Source organism: Eleutherodactylus coqui, chromosome 1 (genome assembly GCF_035609145.1).
Source record: "Eleutherodactylus coqui strain aEleCoq1 chromosome 1, aEleCoq1.hap1, whole genome shotgun sequence".
Taxonomy (NCBI): domain Eukaryota; kingdom Metazoa; phylum Chordata; class Amphibia; order Anura; family Eleutherodactylidae; genus Eleutherodactylus; species Eleutherodactylus coqui.
Genome location: NC_089837.1, coordinates 155,071,687 through 155,092,650, shown reverse-complemented (window position 1 = coordinate 155,092,650; position 20,964 = coordinate 155,071,687). Strand labels below are relative to the sequence as shown.

General features: G+C 39.1%; 1 protein-coding gene across 1 annotated transcript in view; it reads left to right on the top strand.

The window, feature by feature from the left end:
• The first annotated feature begins 1,172 nt into the window (after positions 1 to 1,172).
• The window catches only part of OSTN (osteocrin), a 50,268-nt gene continuing 30,476 nt past the window's right edge, over positions 1,173 to 20,964 (top strand). The window contains exons 1-3 of the mRNA XM_066590135.1: positions 1,173 to 1,249; positions 15,797 to 15,883; positions 19,273 to 19,487. Of these exons, the coding sequence (XP_066446232.1) occupies positions 15,797 to 15,883; positions 19,273 to 19,487 (302 nt within the window). The 5' untranslated portion in view covers positions 1,173 to 1,249. The remainder of the gene's footprint in view (positions 1,250 to 15,796; positions 15,884 to 19,272; positions 19,488 to 20,964) is intronic.

The window sequence follows — 20,964 nt, the reverse complement described above, 5'->3', positions numbered from 1 at the left end:
ATGCACTTTGTAATATACATCGTGCATTAAATATGAGCCAAACAGAAGTTATTCACTTACCTGTTCCGTTGCTGGCGTCCTCGTCTCCATGGTGCCGTCTAATTTCAGCGTCTAATCTCCCGATTAGACGCGCTTGCGCAGTCCGGTCTTCTCCCTGGTGAATGGGGCCGCTCGTGCTGGAGAGCTGCTTCTTGTAGCTCCGCCCCGTCACGTGTGCCGATTCCAGCCAATCAAGAGGCTGGAATCGGCAATGGAACGCACAGAAGACCTGCGGTCCACCGTGGGTGAAGATCCCGGCGGCCAATCTTCGCAAGGTAAGTAAGAAGTCACCGGAGCGCGGGGATTCGGGTAAGTACTATCCGTTTTTTTTTCTTCAACACATGCATCGGGTTTGTCTCGCGCCGAACGGAGGGGCTATTGAAAAAAAACAAAACCTGTTTCGGCGCGGGACAACCCCTTTAAGTTGGGTGATACAAGAAGTAATGTATAACCCCCATGTATCAAACAATTATGACAAATGACTCTAAGTGAAGAAAGGAATTTTAAACCAAAATGTCAAAGTGTTGGACAGGAAGGGGGGTATAATAAAATTCCTTCAATTCAACATCAATGGAATCTGATAACTGCAGATTATCAAATGTTCTGGATTATATAATCATAGAAAATTATATAAACTCACTTTTAGGGTAGAGCTTTCAGGAACAAGTCCCAAAATCTAACATTTTGCAGTACTACTTCTTTATAATTAGAGAAACCTTCTTATTGATTCTCTTCACTTAATTCTGTGCAACTGTCTTGGATAACATTGTTATTGCAGCTCAATGCCAAAACCAAGCACCGGACTATGAGAGTTTCTGGAATATTTGACAGTAGATTTAAATGATTCAACTATATATAGATATATATTTATACATATATTGTTCTATAGTCATCTATTTTTTGCATTGTTAAACTTTGGGGCTTTTTAAAAGGTTTCAATTGCAGCCTGCAATTAAGCTGCAACAAAGGTAAAAAGGATAGTGAGTTACATGGAGGAAGTACAGTCTTAAAATAAAGATCAGTGGAAAATCTCTAAAAAATGATGTAAGAGAAACCTAGGCAGGGATTGGAGTGCGGAGGCTGGAGCAGGGTCTATAAAATCTCTTCCAGAACAAGCTTGAGAAGCGAGGATTAGACAGGAGGAGGAGGAGGAGGAGACAGAAACGTACTGAGCAGACATAAACTTTCAATCAGTTGAATTCTATTCAAGGTAAGCAGAAGAGGGATTAACAATATGCACTTTGATATTATGTTCTTTAAGACATATCCATCAAATGCATAACTTTATTTTTATTATACATATTACATACGTCCTGATAATAATATATTAGATAATACAAATTAACTCACATGTTTCTGTTAAAATCTGTTATCAGTTAAGTTCTTATAATATTCTTATAATGACTAAATAAAGCATGTAATTATGAATTATTAAAGATTAAGAATAAGCCAATAACACAACATTTGTGGGACATAATTCATAACACAATATAGGAATAATACTTAATATAGGTTTATACTGCTTAGAATATATATATATATATATATATATATATATATATATATATATATATATGCATATATATGTGTGTGTATATATATATATATATATATATATATATATACATATATATGTATATATATATGCATATATACATATATATATGTGTGTGTGTATGTATGTATGTATATATATATGTATATACACATACATACATATATATGTATATATAGAGAGCACTATTCCAGCTGCAGATTCCTAGACAGTATATGCTACAATGCTAAGTTATAAATTTGCTTTTCTTAAATGCTTTTTATATTCTGTCTGATTTCTTAAATCTACCTTAATTAGAGAAGAATTCCAGATACACATAGAGAAACACACAATTTTTATGGAACATATATATCTGTCTGATACTTCTGATGCTTGGATGTTCTACCTCTGTGATCTGATACATATAGAATCTATTGTATATCTATGCACAGGTAATTCTGTATTGGGAACACAGAAATTTCATATAGTTCACAAAATGTAGACAGTTTATGAAGTAAAGCAATAGATCATCCCTCACTAGTTAATATTGGCCATAAATTGTAATATAAAATAAATGGTATTATGATAAATCTGATCAATGTTAAAATTACATTATTTTAGTATTTTAGATCCATATATTATCCATATATTATTTTAGATCCATTTTACACAAGAACGTTTAATGTTATAATGATTCTTTAGTATATATATATATATATATATATATATATATATATATATATATATGGATCTAAGCTAAAGAATGACTATAACATTAAACAGTCTCATGCTAAATACATATATATATATATATATATATATATATATATATATATATATATATATATAATTTGTTATAATGAATTTAATACATGAATGAATTTGGTGCTTCCGCAATAAAAAAAAGTGTTTTGGCATTTCTTAATTAACTTGACTGATTATGTACTGCAGCAAAAATACCTTTAATGCTCTATATTTTATCTGAAAGAAAAAAATTAACAGATGTATAACCGGTATAGTGTTTTATTAATATTTTTGAAATGAACATTAATCTTTACAAATAATTTATCTCATTTTATCTAATTTTATTTTATGGGCAGTTTGGATGTCTAATAACCAAATCTGAGATTAGCATTATTTTTAATATCATTTTTATTAGTATATATATATATATATATATATATATATTTTATTTATTTTTTTATATTTTTTTTTGCTTACGTAATTTGTAGCCATGATCATAAATTATATTGGGATATATATTTATGTTTCAGTTATGGCACCTCTAAATGTGTAATATGGGACAAATCTATCAAATCAAGTGCAATGGGAAGTGCATAGGTTCTCCATGGCAACCAATCAGGTTGCTATTTTTACTTTTCAAAGAAAATGAGAGTTGGGATCTGATTGGCTGCTATGGTTAATTGTTGAATAATACAACAGTTTAGCTTGTTGCAACTTGAACAGATGACCCTTCAATTTTGATATATGTTAACCAGACTCCCATTTGTAAGATATAAGTACATATAAAATACAACTGGCCTACTACACATAATCACAATACAATTTTATATTCTGAGAAATAACTTGTAATCAAATTTCAAAACACTTAAATATGTGAGTTATAAATCTGCAAGGTAATTGTGCTTATTATGACATTATGTTTCCTAAAGACATGGACAGGTAGAATACCGTATGTATTACTATGCATTATCTAAGCAATGTTACTGGTATATTTGCTATAATAAGTTTTAAACATGAAACAGAATAAATGAATATACAAATGATAGAAGCAAAAAATGAGATGTTGTTAAAGCCTAATCAGTAAAAGTGCCATTTATTAAACCAGCCATACATATTATGTCAAACTGGCCAAGTGGCAAGAGGGATAAGCTGCTTCCAGACTCTTCTAGCAATGGCTTATCTCCATGGTAAGCAATTGATAAAGCAAAAAAAAATTAAAAATGCGTAGCTCTTCTTTCTCTTGCAAATAGACGACTATGCTACCCCAACAATAGATGCTTAGCTGTATCCACTGAACTAGATGGGTTTGTTTTATCACATTAACTATTCTCACTGGTTCTGAAAATACTGTGATCCCTTAGTCACAAAATTAACACATAGATATATGCAAAGTAGTTATGCAGAATGGCTACTTTTTGAAAAGTAAAGGGAATTTTTTGTCCAACATTGATAATTGATAGGAGTCGCCCTTTTATAAGGGGGGTTTGCAGCATCTGAATTGCGCACTATAAGGCTCCGCAGCTGCTGGGGCACAGTACTGTAAAATACACACTGCATCTGCTAAACAGAGATGGAGTATTACATATCAGTCATTCAGTAGAAGGCAGAGAAGGAGGAATTTCCTACAAAAGCAATCTGTGATAGACTGTTTCTGCAGAAAAAGGCGCTTCTATGTGGAACTAGGTACCTTTGTATACGTACCTCGTTCAGACGAGTATTGTTTTCATGCTCTTAGCAGCAAGAAAACATTGTTGCTGTAGTGCTGAAAAGATCATGTGAACAGGCTACTTCAAGCTATGGGAAGTTGCCCATTCACAAGATCCGGGGTGTGGGCTGCGTGCTTTCAAGGCTCCCATAGGAGCCTATGGAACACACGCAGCAAAGATAGGACATATCCTATCTTTGTGCACACCTCGGAGCACTCACATATCCTATCTTTTGTTAGGTGCGCCTTACATTCCCTCATGTGAACCTATTGGTTCCTATTAGAAGCGCATTCTGTGCACTGCAAACAGCACTCGTCTGAACAAGCCCTAATCATCAGGTTCTGACATCAGAATTAATATAAATATAATTTAGCAACATATCAATAGAAATATCCATCTCCAACAAGAAAATGAGCAGTAAAGACCGGCAACAGAGATCTGATGGTCAATGTTTATTTTTGGTGTAGGATCAGTATTAATTAGGAAACCTAATTCCTATTTTTTAGATTATTTATGCAAAATATTGTAATCCTCAAAAATGTATCCGTACATAAACCACAGGCGTTTTAGTAGCCTCTGCACAAAACAAAATGACGTTTTACACTGTTGCCCCTTGTTAGCCCCCATGCACATAGTAGTATTATGAATCTGTGTTTTGGAGATTATACACTCTGCTCTTGTAGCCTAAAATATACCCATACCATTACCTCAAAGTGCCTCTGATTGTATAAGGGAGCACACAGAGGTTCCTGTTTCATCTACTTCATTCTAAGGATTTATTTTTCAAAACTTACAAATATGGTACTTTAACTAAAATAAAGTGATAGAAAAATATATCAAGAAATAGGTCAAGTAATTATGGGTTTTGATAGAAATTGTAGCCTTGTGGGCTGTTTGAGGAATTGTGGATTATCTGTAATGGACAATTGGCATATAATTTTAAATGTAAGCAATGTCAAGGGTTTTCATGGTGTCCTAACTTGTTTTAGAGTGAAGCAGGGCAAGATGCTCAATATCACTTCCCGCACCACCCTATATGTAAACTAGTTGATGGTTGCATACTGCTAAAGTCTGTGATACCTAAAGGGGCCGTCCAGTCTTGTACATTTGATGTATAAAAAATATCTGATCGGTAGGGGTCTGATTCTTGCCACCCTTACTAATCAGCTGTTTGAAAGGGCTGCGGTCTTCATTCGAGCACTACAGCTTCTTTAAAGTAAACATCAGTTTCACTCTGATTCATAATTGCAAGTGCTTTTTTCTAGCAGTGGTACAAAGTATTGCAATAATGTCCCATTCACTTTACAAAGCTGGATAACTCTTTTAAATTAGAAAAATATGGCTGCATTGACCTTCACATAGGTGTAAATAAAACCTGAATGAATAGATGCTGCATGTTTTTCCGGTTCATTTAACTAAGAGAACTAACTTAATTTTCGAATTGTGCAGGTGCAGCAAATTTTAGCTTGATTGTAAAAGCGCAGTGCAGAAAGTTATCCTATCCATTTCAAAGCTATTGTTCTCCTATCCTAACACAACAAATCCTATTGTAAAGCAATTCAAAGTGTAAATAAACCACCCTGACAACACAGCACAACATGATATCACATTACTTTAAGAGTCAAGCTAAAGAAAAATACATCTGTAGCAGGTAGAGATGAGCGGGCGTACTCGATAAGGCAAACTATTCGAGCGAGTAGTGCCTTATGCGAGTACCTGCCCGCTCGTCTCTAAAGATTCGGGGTCCGCCGGGGCACGGGGAGCGGTGGGGGAGAGCGGGGAGGAACGGAGGGGTGATCTCTCTCTCAATTTCTCCCCCCCCCCTTCCCCACTCCTCCCTGCTCACTCCCGCAACTCACCGCTCTCCCCTGCCGGCACCCGAATCTTTAGAGACGAGCGGGCAGGTACTCGCATAAGGCACTACTCGCTCGAGTAGTTTGCCTTAGCGGGTATGCTCGCTCATCTCTAGTAGCAGGGTATCAGTACAGGCATCAAATATGCTGTAAAATTCTCCATTTTCAATAGTGATTAAAATAACATTTCAATAGTGCAGAACCAATTGCTCAAGCCAATTTGCCTACGTCTACTAATACTTATTAAAGTTTACTGCCCATATCTGCTAGTTTACATACTTCTCTTCCTCCCTTGTGTAAGTGGGCCTCGTTCAGATGAGCGCTGTCTACGCACGTTAGAGGCGCACACAGGATGCTCTTCTATAGAACCAAGGGGTTCCTATAGAAGCGTTCACGTGAACGTTTGTTAGACACACTAAATTCACACATCTAACAAAGATAGGACGTGTGAATGCAAACTCCCATGTAATCTCCTTGGTGTGCGCAAAGATAGGACCTGTCCTCTTTGCTGCGTGCTTTCCATACACTCCTATGGGAGCTGGAAAGCACGCACCACGCACCTCAGATTGTGTGAACAGGCTACTTTAAGTTGTTGGAATTAGCCTGTTCATGTGGTCTTTAGAGCAGTATTAGTTGCGAGTTTTGCGTGAGCAAGCCCTATAGGGAACAAAGTAATTGGCCCGCTGAAGGCATTTCTTGATGAGAGTAAGTTCAGATCACTTTTAGGAAGCCACTCTTGGACCGACAATATATGTGTGTGTATATATATATATATATATATATATATATATATATATATATATATATATGTGTGTGTGTGTATGTTACTCTGACATGCCTCTTTCATACCACCCTCTTTTTTGTCACATACCCATATAATTTTTCTTTATATCCATATATGGGAGAAGCATCCAACTCTTCCAATGCACTGTTAAAGCCATTTTGACTCATTTATAAAGGTAGGAGCTGCTCATAGTTTGCTGGAGTATTACATTTTTCACCTTGAAAATCCTTGAAATTATCATATTTTCGTGTCTTTTGTTCTGGAAACCTTGAACTGGATTTTCAACACTTGGTCTCTGCATTGTTTTTATCAGTTTATCCAAAAGCCCGGCAGTCCTTAAGAGTTTATCCCAATTTCTTTGCAGCACGAACCAGACTTACATACCACAAATAAAGATCTATGACTTGTCAGGGTTTAGTTACATTTATTTGTTATACTTTAAGTCTTTAAAATTCATATTTAATGCAAACATATCATTGTCTTGCTGCATATGCAAGCGGTTTAACTAACCAAGCTGTATGAAATGGGTACATTTTTTAATTCATCTTTACTGATTTCCAGACACAGAGAATAAATATTTTGTGGTTTGTTCACCTCACCGTGACTCATTCCTTTACAGTAAATGGAAACATGGTAGGTACATTGTTAAGAGGGACTTTAGTGCTTTTTCATGTTTTTCTTATAAATGTTCCATAATGTTAAACTAGATGACCAAATTTTTGGGAATTTTTAGCAAAATTATTAAGACATTATAGTCAGGAAGAGATATTCAAAGATCACATTTCTCAATTTAAATCAAATGATGTGTCAAATGAATAATCTTTAACTTTAAAAATTAAGTAACATGTAACTCTGTTTAACAATTTATCTTTTAAGCTAAACCATTTGGGTTTAAGTCATTTACTTCTTTACTTTCTGTGAAGAAGGAATGCATACTTTCATTTGAAAATCAAGTAAGTTCTTGGAATTTTTATGCAATATTCCCAGTCCAACAAACCTCCAACTTCCAAGATCTCAGATATTGGAAGATTACACCTTCAAGTAAAAGAGACACATAATACCTGTACAGTTTCCCACGAACAGTCTGCATTCAAAGGGATACAGCTTGTTAAGAAAGAGGAAACGTCTTGGAAATGAGGGACAATGAGAAGGTCTGCATTGTGTGCAACGTCTAACACCTAGTGAAGACCTTAACAAATTGGGGTCAGTTGACAGGGAAATAGACAGCATCCTGTTCACCCTGTTGGACCTACATAGCACTTTTATCTTAGAGATTAATCTGTGTGTTCACCACCGAGGATACTGAAATATCCAACTGTGCCCAAAATCTATTAAAAAAAATTTATAGCCTAATCAGACTGCCATATATTTCTTGCTAACATCAACTCCTTCTACGTTGCTGCCATTTATCTTAGAGTTCATATTTATTGTGCCTTGTTATGGCAGAAATATGTAATCCTGTCTGTTTCCTTGTGTTTCTGTTTAAGTTGGAAAAACAAGAAAGGTTTGACACATTGTAAATGATGATTAAGCCTGAGCCATAAATGGTCTCTCTCTTAAAAGGAACATATAATCAAATGTAATGTAGACTGGAGAGTAATTCCGTAATATAAGCTGTCAACATGCAGTGTTCTCTCAGAAATCCCGTTGCTGTGGATATTTTGACGTAAATGCAAAATGGAAATCATTGCATCTTATTGTAGACATTATAAATTTTATACCCATATGTGCATTAAAAAAAGGCAATGGACTCAAAAAATTAGTAAAGTAGTGTTTAAAGACTTCAACTGGAAACTCAAGGTCTAGATAGACAAAGCAATCAGATCTTAAATAGATTTTTGGGGGATCAAATCTCATTCTTAGCTATAACAATTTGCGCACAAATGAACCATGTGAACTTAAGCTAAATCTTCCTGAACTAGTCTTTAGTTCAAGTAACCAAGTTCTACACAGTTTGTTATCGTTCAGGAGCACCTTGTATGAGTAGCAACTTGGAGAATAGAATGTGTTAATACATCGTCCTAGCTAAAGTTAGGAGAGGTCACAAGGTAGGATCTCCCCAAAAATCCCAAAAATAGTCTTGAAGTCTTAAAATAATTTTCCCCTAAATCACCTTTAACCTCAGCATTTTGTTTTGGGCGCCAGGGTGAGGAAATAGGAGACAGCAAATGATACCGCTTCCAAATTCTGCACGAGTCTAATTTCAACCACTTAATCAAGTGTCTTTTGTAAGGCAGGTGCTATGGTTTATTTTTGTTAGTATACCATATTCTATTTTTAGAAATTCAGTCTTTTGGATGAATAAACCCAAGCAAGCACATTAAGCCATATTAAATGTGTGTATTTAGGCAGCCCATTTATTTTTACATCCTCACGTCCAAATAATCAGGATGTGGTTATCGAAGGGGTGATAGAGTCTCTTTATACTTCTACATGCATACAGACATATTATAAAGCTATTCATGGATTCTCTATTGTAGGAGGAACGAGACTATGAGTGAGAATCAGACTCACCAAAGCTAAATAAACATTAAAGGCATGCTTTTATGTGGAATTTCTGATGAGAATTCACACATTGGTTACTATTTGGTTTATAGCACACAAAGTGAATGACATAATAAGCCAAACAGTTCTTTCATAAAAATGCTGTACACAATTGTTACTAGTTAATTCTAATTAACTTTCTGCTTCTACATGAAAGTTGGTATTTCTCTCGCCTACTGCCTTTCTAATCTTTATCCATATTTTGTACCAATTAAGGTCGCCTGCACACGAGCGGGTCGGATCCGGCAGCGAGAATTCTCGCCGCGGGACCCGACCCGAGAGCCTGCAGGGACGAGCGCGTACTCACCCGCGCCTGGCGGCCCCAGCTCTTTCATGTGCCGGCTGCCGCGTAGCCGGCGCATGCACAGACCGGAGCCGGCGGCCAGGTGAGTGCATGCCCTGCACAAAAATAGGACATGCCGCGGCCGTGTGCATAGGAGTGCGTATTGTAATGCACTCCAATGCAGACTTTCAGCGGCGGAAATCCCGCGGGAAATCCCGCGGCAGGATTTCCGCCCGTGTGCAGGCGGCCTTAGACAGATAATGCTCCTCTTTAGTTTACATAGTGATTGCATCTTTAGCAGGTGTGTTTGTGTAGGTGTGTACAAATAAATATATATAGTTCTAACATTAGTATTTGTGGTCCTTGGAGTGGCAACTGTGTAGAATATATTTTCTTTTGGCCAACATGCAATACTTTTTAGACACAGATTGGGCTGTCTATGGCCCAATGTTTCATGAAGAAGAGCACTTTATGTGAAAGATGAGAATGCACTTGCACACTATATTTGGAGCATCAGACAGTGATGCTGTGAATGAAGTATGGTGTTTTGAAGGTGACAGATGACATGAAAAAAATTTGTTAAGGAATCACTTTCTCTCATAACTCACCTTGTTAATCATTAAGATGTTTGAGGGAATGTATCACCTAGATTTGTTTACTAATTGCTAAACACTCAAATATGTTATTTGTTTTAGTCTGTTTATATTTCTAATACTTATTTTCTCTTTTCTTTTGTATGTAAATACAAAGCTAGCTATCTTACCTGAGTTGCGTCTCTGAACTTTAAATAGCATTGAGAGATATTTGTTACATCAACCACATTGACATAAAAGACCTCAGTTAGAAAATGGCTCATTGACTTTTATGGGAGAGTTTTGTGTGCATGTTCTGTGATATGTGTATAGCTCATTGTGCGGGGAAGGGGAGAAAGTGCGATGTGACCATCATCCCTTATAAAAGTTAAATCTGTGTTGGCTGTTTCCAGCTCCAGCTTTATGAAAAAGTGTATGCAATCGTACATGCCAAGATAATGCATTGACTGATCAAAAGTGATATGCAGAAAAGATAACATAACCATTCAAAGTTGAAAAAAAAAAACACCACAAATAATTTGTAATTGTGCTTAACATAGAAATTAGTTTTGAACAGTTTGTCATTTCCCAACAATAAATACCCTTTCGAGTCTTCTAATAGGTCCTGACAATAAATGAGATATTCTTTCAGGTTCTACAAACATGCTGCTCATAAATGCAATAGACTGTCTTATAGTCTTTCATTAATATCTATCTTGTATCCTTTATATATTATGGTGGCTAATACGTTGAGCTGAATTAATAATCTATATAATAAATGAATATATTCACTTGTGTCAAAGAATATACTAGGGCATATGAACTGTTAAATCCATGATTCCTTTTTCATTTTACCATATGATAGAGATGTTTAATTGAATGCCACCTTTCATATAAATGATTATTTGTAAAAAGGAGAACATTATGGACCAACGACGCAATCTGTCTAATGTAAAGCACATAAGAGCAAAGGATTAACCCAATTTCTTCCTCATTATTTAAATTATAGCCAGCACAAACTACGCTTTCGAGACGCGGTCCCTTCTTCAGAAATAGACGGAAAGAAATACAGGGATGTTACTGGACATTCACGTCCTGTACCTCCAGAAAAGAAGAAATGGTGTGGTCCTACATTTGCTTTTATGCACTATACATTACAAGGGTTGCACCCACGATCCATCATTTTCTCCTTTTTACAATTAATCATTTCTATGCCCCATTACCTATGATGATGGTTACTGGACTGGCAGCACCCTATCAACTATTCTACAAAAAGCTACTGTGAATATTAGGATCACATCCCTAATAGGAGTTGCTCCACCCTTCTCTTCTCTTGAACTATTCATATAAAACTGCCTTACCCAGTTTAATGCATATTGTCTCAATCAAGGACTTTAGTGTGATAAAAATGATGTTGCATTGCACTGCAGTCCTAATCATTTCAATGGAGCCGAACTGAAACACCAGATACAGCTAATGGGCAGGTATGGTGACATTTCTAGAAGAAAGCAGCTACGTTTTACATTCAGGTCAACTCCATTAAGCATGTAACGTATAAGCATTTGAGCATGAACAAGTATTTTATAGTATCCAAGATCCAAAGTAGGAATCGCATAAGGACAGTGGATTTTAGCAATATTTGAATTGCTCATTAAATTATTTTTTGTCTTATTTAAACTGTATAGAAATGCTTAAACAGAGAGATCTATAATTAAGTCGATGTTTCTAGAAAGGTACATGTATTATATGTTATAAATTTAATAACTTGCACTCGCCTCTTAAAAAATGTAATATTAGCATATTAGCTTGCACGTGCACCAGAAATTCAAATCTATGCCTGCTACGATTAGTCATAGATGGGAGCTCTAGTTCATGCCAGAGTGCGGCATCAATTCTAGTAATTTTGTTTATTCACTGAGACAGTAGGCTTCTCGTTTAATGTAAATTAATTCACTTTCCAGTGAATTAACTAGTAATTTTGTTGGTTCATTTTTCAGCACTTTTGAAAACAGGGTAGAGAAGGTAAAAGTAACTTGTAACTTGTATATGCCAAAAACTGGCTCAATAAATACTCTCATAGTGCCCAGTTTTAAAGTGCAGGATGGCAATGATTACATTGTAGAGAAAGCCTGCTGTGCATGTAAACCGTATGACATGTGTCCATATTGTATCCATGTTCTTTCATCTGCTCAAAACTTGCATGGGTTTGAGAAGTGAACTGTAAAACAGTGAAAAAAGCAGATTACAATGCAAGAGAGAGATTATATTGCCAACTAATAACGTCCCTGAACCAATTGGAAAAACCTTTACCAAGCTAAACCTGGATGTTTGCATACTATTGAGCAACTTAATCATTTACTCTACTGATGGTTTTTGGAAAGACATGATTATTATCATATCAAAAACTAGAAAATAATCTAACAACTAATTCATCCATCCACAATCCATCCTAAATGTAGCAGCCAGGCTTATCTTCCTGTCCAGCCGCTACTCGGACGCCTCTGCCCTGTGCTGGTCACTGCACTGGCTGCCTGTTAAATACAGAATTCAATTTAAACTTCCTTCCTTCATCCACAAAGCCGTCCATAGCACAGCGCTGCCCTATATTGCCTCCCTCATCTCAATCCATCACCCAGCCCGGGCTCTCCCCTCTGCTAACGAAACTAGACTGCGCGCACCTCTAATTCGAACTTCTCCAGAGCAGCGGTCCTCTGGAAAGCACTACCTAAGGCTACCCGGGCAATCCAGGACTTGAAAAACTTCAGGGGTGCTCTCAAAACGCACCTCTTCAGGGAGGCATACCGCATTCCCTAAACAAACCCCTCTGTACTCCGCCTGTAGTTCAACTTTGAGCTCCACCCGTCAGAATTTTAAAATTTATGTAGAAAATGAAAGAGAAAACAGACTTGTGGCTTACAATTAGATATTTTTTCTAGTTTTTGATATGATAGTAATCCTTAGTAAATGATCAAGTTGTTTTAAAGGGGTTCTGTCATTAGAAAAAAAAAATCAATATTCGCCTATTTCTCCCCAGGCAGTCTTCTTACAGGATCTTCTCCTTGCTGATCTTCTCCTGTCTCCTGCAGTTCTCCGGGTCACAACACCTCCAGCTGTCTGATTCTTCGTCTTCCGGTGACGAAACATCCATTGCCGGCATTCTCCTTCCTGCAGGGCAATGTACGCTACATCAATAGTGACATAGCGTTCATAGCCTAGCAGGGAGTGCCAAGCTAGACAGCAGTCTCAGCAATAGATCAGCATTCCTTCCTAGGCAGTGAACATCATGTCACTAGTGATGTAACCTACACTGACCTGCCGGAAGAAATATGCAGAGAATTGATGGATCATAACAAGAAGAAGAGGATCCAGCCTTCTGGAGGTGAGGTTACCCGGGGGCCTGGAGAAGTTCAGTGAGGAGAAGATGTGGTATAAAGACTGCCGGGGGAGGAATAGGTAAGTTTGTTTTTTTTTAAATGACAAAATCCCTTAAGGCCTTGGTCAGACAAGTGATTTTTTAGCACATGAATATCCGTGCAAAAACACTTGCACAACGCGTGTAGTAAAATTACGTGAATGGGTGAATTTGCACTCGTATGTCCTATCTTTTACGGGCTTATTCACACAAGCACATCAGCGCCCGTGTAACTGCAGGAAGAAGACGGCTGTACCTCAAGACGGACGTCTCTCTGCAGCGCCGGGAGAAAGAACATGTGACCGGCTTCATTGCGGGTCATGTGTTCTTTCTTCAGTGCTGCAGAGAGACGTCCGTCTTGAGGTACGGCCGTCTCCTTCCTGCAGTGAGGTCTCAGTCACACGGGTGCATCGGCGCCTGTGTATGGGTGCATCGGCGCTTGTGTGACTGAGCCCTACAGGTGCGAGTATTTAGCGCCTCTAAAAAAACATACATGTGAACACTTTCATTGGAAAGCATTGGTCTAATAGAGCCGCTTTTTAGGCGTGCCTATTCATGAGCTAAAAAATCACTCATCTGACCGAGGCCTTAATGTTCACCCTGAAGAAAAAAAACAACAGATATATTGTGTAATTAGGATCTCCCAAATCTAAATTTTGCTTCAAAATGAACTATTTCTCTTCTATTTTATATGAAATCATATCAGTTATACAGGGTGTTTAATGTAGAATGCAAACTTTATTTCAGTGAGTAATTTGCGTAGAACTGTACTCATTTTTAGGAGTGTAATGTTTATCAATGACTCATGCCCTCTTTCCCAGCCTGGGTGTATTTTGTTCTCAAGGGGCAGCACCTACTGGCATCCAGTTCCCATTTCCGCAGAAGGTGGGGCTCATTTATCAAAACCATCTAAGTGCCAGGTTCAGAAGTACTTAGAGGGTGGCCACTTTCAACATCTTTTGTGATGACTCTGAGCTCATCCTGAACCAGCACATCACTATCCACTCTTATATATCACTATTAGATATCATTTTCCCAAACGGAAGTATTCTTCAATTATTGGGTTGCGCTTCAAGAGCCACACCCTGTATTATTAGTATAAACCGTGCAGTTATGAATCCACATATTTTACAGCCTTATTCCAGACCTACAGTGAATGCCAGAGCCACTGTACACTATGAAAGTTTGAGGATCTGTTAATATGCATGTAAAATCTATTACAGCAAATGTTTTCCTCAAATATGAGACGTTGATGTAAGTTTAACTCAATGCGGATCTGGTGGCAGTAACTATAAAAATATATGTTTCCAGAATATTTTTTCCAAGGTTAACAACAATTCGGAAAAAAACATAGTAACTTGAGATGTGGAGTGGGAAGAATATTTGGTCCAATATGAAGCTACCTGCATGCCTATGCCCATTACCTTTTGGCCTAGTTAACACATCCTAAATTTAAGTTTCTTTCAAATAATTGTTTTGCATAAAAAAATGTTATGAGCAGCAGAAACATTCACACTTCATAAATTCTAGGTGGAAATAGTGTGTGTACATCATAGAGACAAATATGGTGGAGGCTATGGGGCTCAAGGAAGGAGGAGGCCCATGTGAATGGCAACATTATCCAATTAGAGAAGACATAAGCAGCCCAAATTCCTTTTCTCTTCCAAGGGATGAGCAAGAGTGCGAACAATCCTGTAACTAAAATAACATGGTAATATGATTCAGCCCTGCGGAGGGCATTTTAGGCTGGCCGCACACCACCTGATTTTCATTGCGTAATCTGGAGTGAGCGACCGCCTCTGGATTCTGCAGCATAGCATCCTATAAAAAAGTGACTTTTCCTGCCCGCGAGCGGAAATCAACTTCCATTTTCCGCTCGCAGAGGAAAAATCGCAGCATGCTCTATTTCAGTGCGGATTCCTCACAGACAGCTTCCATTGAAGTCAATTGAAGCTGTTCAACCCGCGAGCCTTGCAGAAACTCTGCTGTTACCCGCATTATTGTCTAGTGTTGACGCAGGAAAAGCAGGGATTTGAGAAAAAAACAAAAAACTGTACTACGCATTGCTCGCCATGGGGACCATTCGCAGTACAGGAAAAAGAAGAAAATGTCAGGTACACGCGGATGCTGGCCGGGCACAGGTTTGGATTCCACTGCGGGCTCCTGCATGCAGAATCCAATCTGGCCGTGTGCAGCCGGCTCTTGTTGTAAGGTCTGACAACCCTTTATGTACTTCCCTAATGATATGCATTTCCTGACCATTTTGATGTATTATGTGTGAGATACTGAATTCTTCATTATTACGTTTGGCTATTCTTTTTACAGATGCTGGACTGGACCAATGTGAGTGTCTACCTTTTAATTGCTGTTACTATACTGAAGTGGACTGGTCTTGCTGAGGCATCTTCAGAGGTAGGGGAGTAAGTACAGTAGAATTGTTTTACTTACTACTCATTGCAATCTGCCTCAAATGGGGTTCTTCTAGCAAAGAAATGTTTTTAATACCCTAGGGATTTTTCCTCCCCACTCATAACTCTTCTAGTCATCCATCAACATAGATGTGTGACGGCTTGTTTTTTGGTGGGACAATTAATAGTTTTCAATGGTAGTATTTATTGTACCATATAATGTGCTGCAAAACGTTTAAAAGATTCTAAGCGGAGTGAAGTGGAAAAAACAAATTCTGCCATCTTTGGGGAATATCTTCCTTCTGCAGTGTATATACTGCAGCAAAAATGACATGATAGCTTTATTCTATGAGTTAGGACTCGGTCACACGACTGTTTTTTGGTCTGATCTGCAGACATGCTTGCGATCTGCAGATCTATAGACCAAATGCATCCCAATGGGATCGGTCACATGTCCGCTTTTTATGCGGATGTCCGATAAATTATAGGACACAACGATTCGCAGAACGCGCCTATCTGCGTTCTGCGCATCGCTGTGTTCTATATATGCGCTCAATGGGGCCGGCGGTAGCAGCGCCGACCCCATTGAGAACATATACTTAAAGATCGTTCTCCTCTGCCACAGCTGTAACAGCTGTGGCAGAGAAGAAAGATGTTCGCCCATTGAATTCAATGGAGCCGGCAATACAGCCGGCTCCATTGAAAGCAATGGGCTGCCGGCGAGCGCGGGATGAATTTTCGGTAAGGGCTTAAAAATATAAGCCCTTCCCTGAAAAGCATCCTGAAATGTGTAAAAAAAAAAAAAAAAATTATACTCACCTTTTCCCAGCAGCCGGAGTTCAGCCACGGCCGGCCGGCAGTTCTCCTGAACTGCTCTGTGTAGTATTCAGCAGCCGGGGATTTAAAATCTCCGCCTGCTGAATAGGCTGCGTCTGATTGGTCACAGCCCTCACCAATCAGAGGCAGCTCTCACTCACCCATTCATGAATTCATGAATAAATGGGTGAGTGAGTGCTGCCTCTGATTTGCTGAGCGCAGGGACCAATCAGGGGCAGCTTTCAGCTATTGAATGACAGCTGAGAGCTGCCCCTGATTGGTCCCTGCACTCAGCCAATCAGAGGCAGCACTCACTCACCCATTCATGAATTCATGAATGGGTGAGTGAGAGCTGCCTCTGATTGGTGAGGGCTGTGACTAATCAGAGGCAGCCCATTCAGCAGGCGGGGATTTTAAATCCCCTCCTGCTGAATACTACACAGAACAATTCAGGAGAACTGCCGGCCAGCCGCGGCTGAACTCCGGCTGCAGGGAAAAGGTGAGTATAATTATTTTTTTTTACACATTTCAGGATGCTTTTCAGGGAAGGGCTTATATTTTTAAGCCCTTCCCGAAAATTCATCCAACGCTCGCCGGCAGCCCATTGCTTTCAATGGAGCCGGCTGTATTGCCGGCTCCATTGAATTCAATGGCCAAACAGCGGACAGCGCTCCTTTGATCGGGCCTGTTTCGCTGAAAACGCTGCTAGGTGCAGATTTTTCAGCGAATCGTTGGCCCCAGTCACGCAATTTGCGGACGCGCATCCGTTATGCGATCCGCAAATCGCTCGAAAAAAAGCCCGTCTGACCGAGGCCTCAGTATGATTTCTATGATATCAAATTTATATACCGGTAGTTTTTTTTTTGCTGTACTACTTTTAAAAATAAAATATCTTTGGATAAAAATAAAATTATTTTCTGCCACCATCTGACAGCCTTAACTTTTTTATTTTCCTATCGACATAATTATGCAAGTGCTCGTTTTTTGCGGGATGTCCTATTAGTACCATTTTGGAGTAACATAGTATGTAAGCCTTAGAAAGACATATGTCCATCCAGTTCAGTCTATTACCATCCCCCACCCACGCCTGCGCACACACACACACACACACACCAATGTTGATCCAGAGGAAGGCAAAAAATCCCCCCAAAAAACTAAGAGATAAAATCCAATTTTCCCCATTTAAGGTAAAAAGCCTGACTCCAATCTGGCAATCGGAATAATCCCTGGATCAACAACCCTTCTGAAGTTATTAATGATCATAGCATATAATATTGTATTGATCAAGAAAGATGCCCAGGACCCTCTTGTACTCTTTTATCGAGTTCTTGCTCTTAAAAAAAAAACCTTCTATGTTGATGTACAAACCTTCTTTTCTCTAGACGTACAGGATGCCCCCTTGTTACAGTCACAGTCTTGGGTATAAACAGATGATGGGAGAGATCTAGAGATGAGAGAGCGTACTCATTAAGGCAAATTTCTCGAGCGAGTATTGCCATTTTCGAGTACATGCCTGCTTGTCCGAAAAGATTCAGGGTCGGCGGGGGTGAGCGGTGAGTTGCGGGAGTGAGCATGGGGGAGCCGAGGGTGGGGGGGAGAGGGAGAGAAAGAGATTCCCCTCCCCCCGTTCCTCCCCGCTCTCCCCCGAATCTTTTCGGGCAAGCAGGCATGTACTCGAAACGAGTACTCTCGCTCATCTCTAGAGAGATCTCTATATTGTCCCCTGATATATTTATACATAGTTATTAAGTCGCCCCTCAGATGTCTTTTTTCTAAACTAAATAATCCCAATTTTGATAACCTCTCTGACTGTTTTTTATTACGTTTTCTGGAGATAGGGGTGACCAAAAAGAGCATTTCTGACATTTTCTTTCCTACTAACGACATTCACCATGTGGAGTAAATAATGTATTACTGTGATTGATGGGATTTTTATGGATGCAGCCATACAAAATATGTTTTTTTTTAGTGTTTTTTTATTTTTATTTTTATTATTATAAGTATATAAAAATGTTTGTTTTTTTAAAACTTTTATAATGTAAAACTTTTCAAAACAGATTTTTACATTTCCCATAGGGAACAGGAACTTGTGATGGTTTTATCGCTACTGCAGTATGACATAATACCATAGTATTACATTAAAACGTAATCTGACAGGTAATCTATCAAGCCATGCCACAGGCATGGCCCTGGGGGCTTTCAGTATGCCACGGCGACCGTCTGGCACTGGACCCTCAAACATCGATCGGGGCATTTCTATGCCTCTGTTAGAATTGACCGCGGCATTTAAAGGGTTAACAGCTTCAGTCAGCAGCACTCATGGTTGCAGCTGTTGCGGGCATTGTATGGAGCGGGTTCCACTCCTGATCCCCCTCCATACAAACCCCGAACCTCCATGATGTAACTGTACGTCATGGAGCGTTGAAGGGTTAATATTTTGTGATGCTTAAAAGACAAAAAAAATGTAAGAAACAAAACATAACTGTTTCTAAACAATAAATGTATTGTTATACAGACATACAATTAAAAAGCTTTTTTGGATTTTCTTCACCACTCACATTGAATTTTAATGAACAGAGGTTTGAGTCTCCAATCGTCTTGGATGTTGGACAACGATCAGTTTTACATGAAGAGAAGTCAGCAGACCTGGCAGCTAAGCTCTTACTTCTGGATGAGCTAGTCTCCCTGGAAAATGATGTGATTGAGACTAAGAAGAAAAGAAGTTTTCCCGGATTTGGATCTCCACTAGACAGAATTTCTGCAAGCACCACTGAAATGAAGGGAAAGCAAAGGTAAATGAATTCACCTATATAACTGAACATTTACCAATGTGGTAGAGATTGTGATTTTCTAAATTCTAAATCCATATAATGTATTTTTTGGACTATAAGACTCACTTTTTAGTTAAAAAAAAAATCTTGCTAAAAAGTCTCCACATCTTGTACAATGAAGTTCCCCATGCAATAGGTCATCAGTAGAGATGAGCGAACGTACTCGTTAAGGGCGATTTCGCAATCGAGCATCGCTATTTTCGAGTACCTGGCTACTCGGGTGAAAATATTCCGGGGGTGCCGGGGGGCAGCGTGGTGGAGTGGGGGTAGCAGTGGGGAACAGGGGGGAGCTCTCTCTCCCCCCCCCTGCAACCCCCCACTCACCCCCGGCGCCCCCCGAATCTTTTCACCCGAGTAGTCAGGTACTCGAAAATAGCGATGCTTGATTGCGAAATCGCCCTAAACGAGTACGTTCACTCATCTCTAGTCCTCAGCAGTTCAGCTCAGTAATAGAAAAGCTCCTGGTGTGTGCATGACCTTTCTGTGACCAATTGGATGTGTCGGAGGAGTCATAGCAGTTCAGCAAGAGAGCAGAAAAGGAGCTATATAGCATAGTTGTGTCTGTACATATAGCATAGCAGATCAGAGTAGTATAAGGCCCCCTGCACATGGGCGGAAATCCTGCCGCGGAATTTCCTGCAGAATTTCCACCAATGCCCGCAGCCATAGGATTGCATTAGATAATGCAATCCTATGCAGACAACCCAATTTGACCACATGAAAACACACGCAGTAAACAAATCGCGGCATGTTCTATTTCTGTGCGGGTCTCTCACAGGCCTGCACAGAAACGTCACTAGTGACTCGCCGGCTCCACTCTGGGCGCAGGCTGGCATATAGCAGAGCGGGGAGACGCCAGGAGCAGGTGAGCCACAGTGGTCACTGCAGGGGCACTGCACACATCCCGCTGCGAGAATTCTTGCAGCGGGATCCGACCCAGCCTGCAGGAGCCCTAAGGGTGAGTTCACACATATCAGAATTTTGGTGGAATTTCAGCTACAGAAGCCACGTCAAAACTGAACAAGAAAGCAGAGTATAAAGTAAGTGCGAGGGGGGTTAACAAACACCTTTCACTCACAATGGAAAAAATCCACAGTGGATAATGGTCATGCTGCAGGTTTTCGAATTAGTACCATGCTCTATCTGTTGCAGAAAATAAATGGATTTTCACAGTGGATTTCAAACAGAAATCATAGTGAACATTTGCACCAAATTAAGTTAATAGCACCAATTCTGCTATCCTTCAGCAGTAGAGTGTCACCTGTTGCCCCTCCAACACTTACCCTACAATAGAAAGAAAGGAGGTGTTGCACTAGACCATAGTTAGCAACATTAAATCCTCAGACCACCAGGACCACCACACGCTCAAAATGCACTCCTGAGAGCAAGCCAATTAAAATCAATGGGTTCTATTCCCTGTATTTTATGTATGCAGATT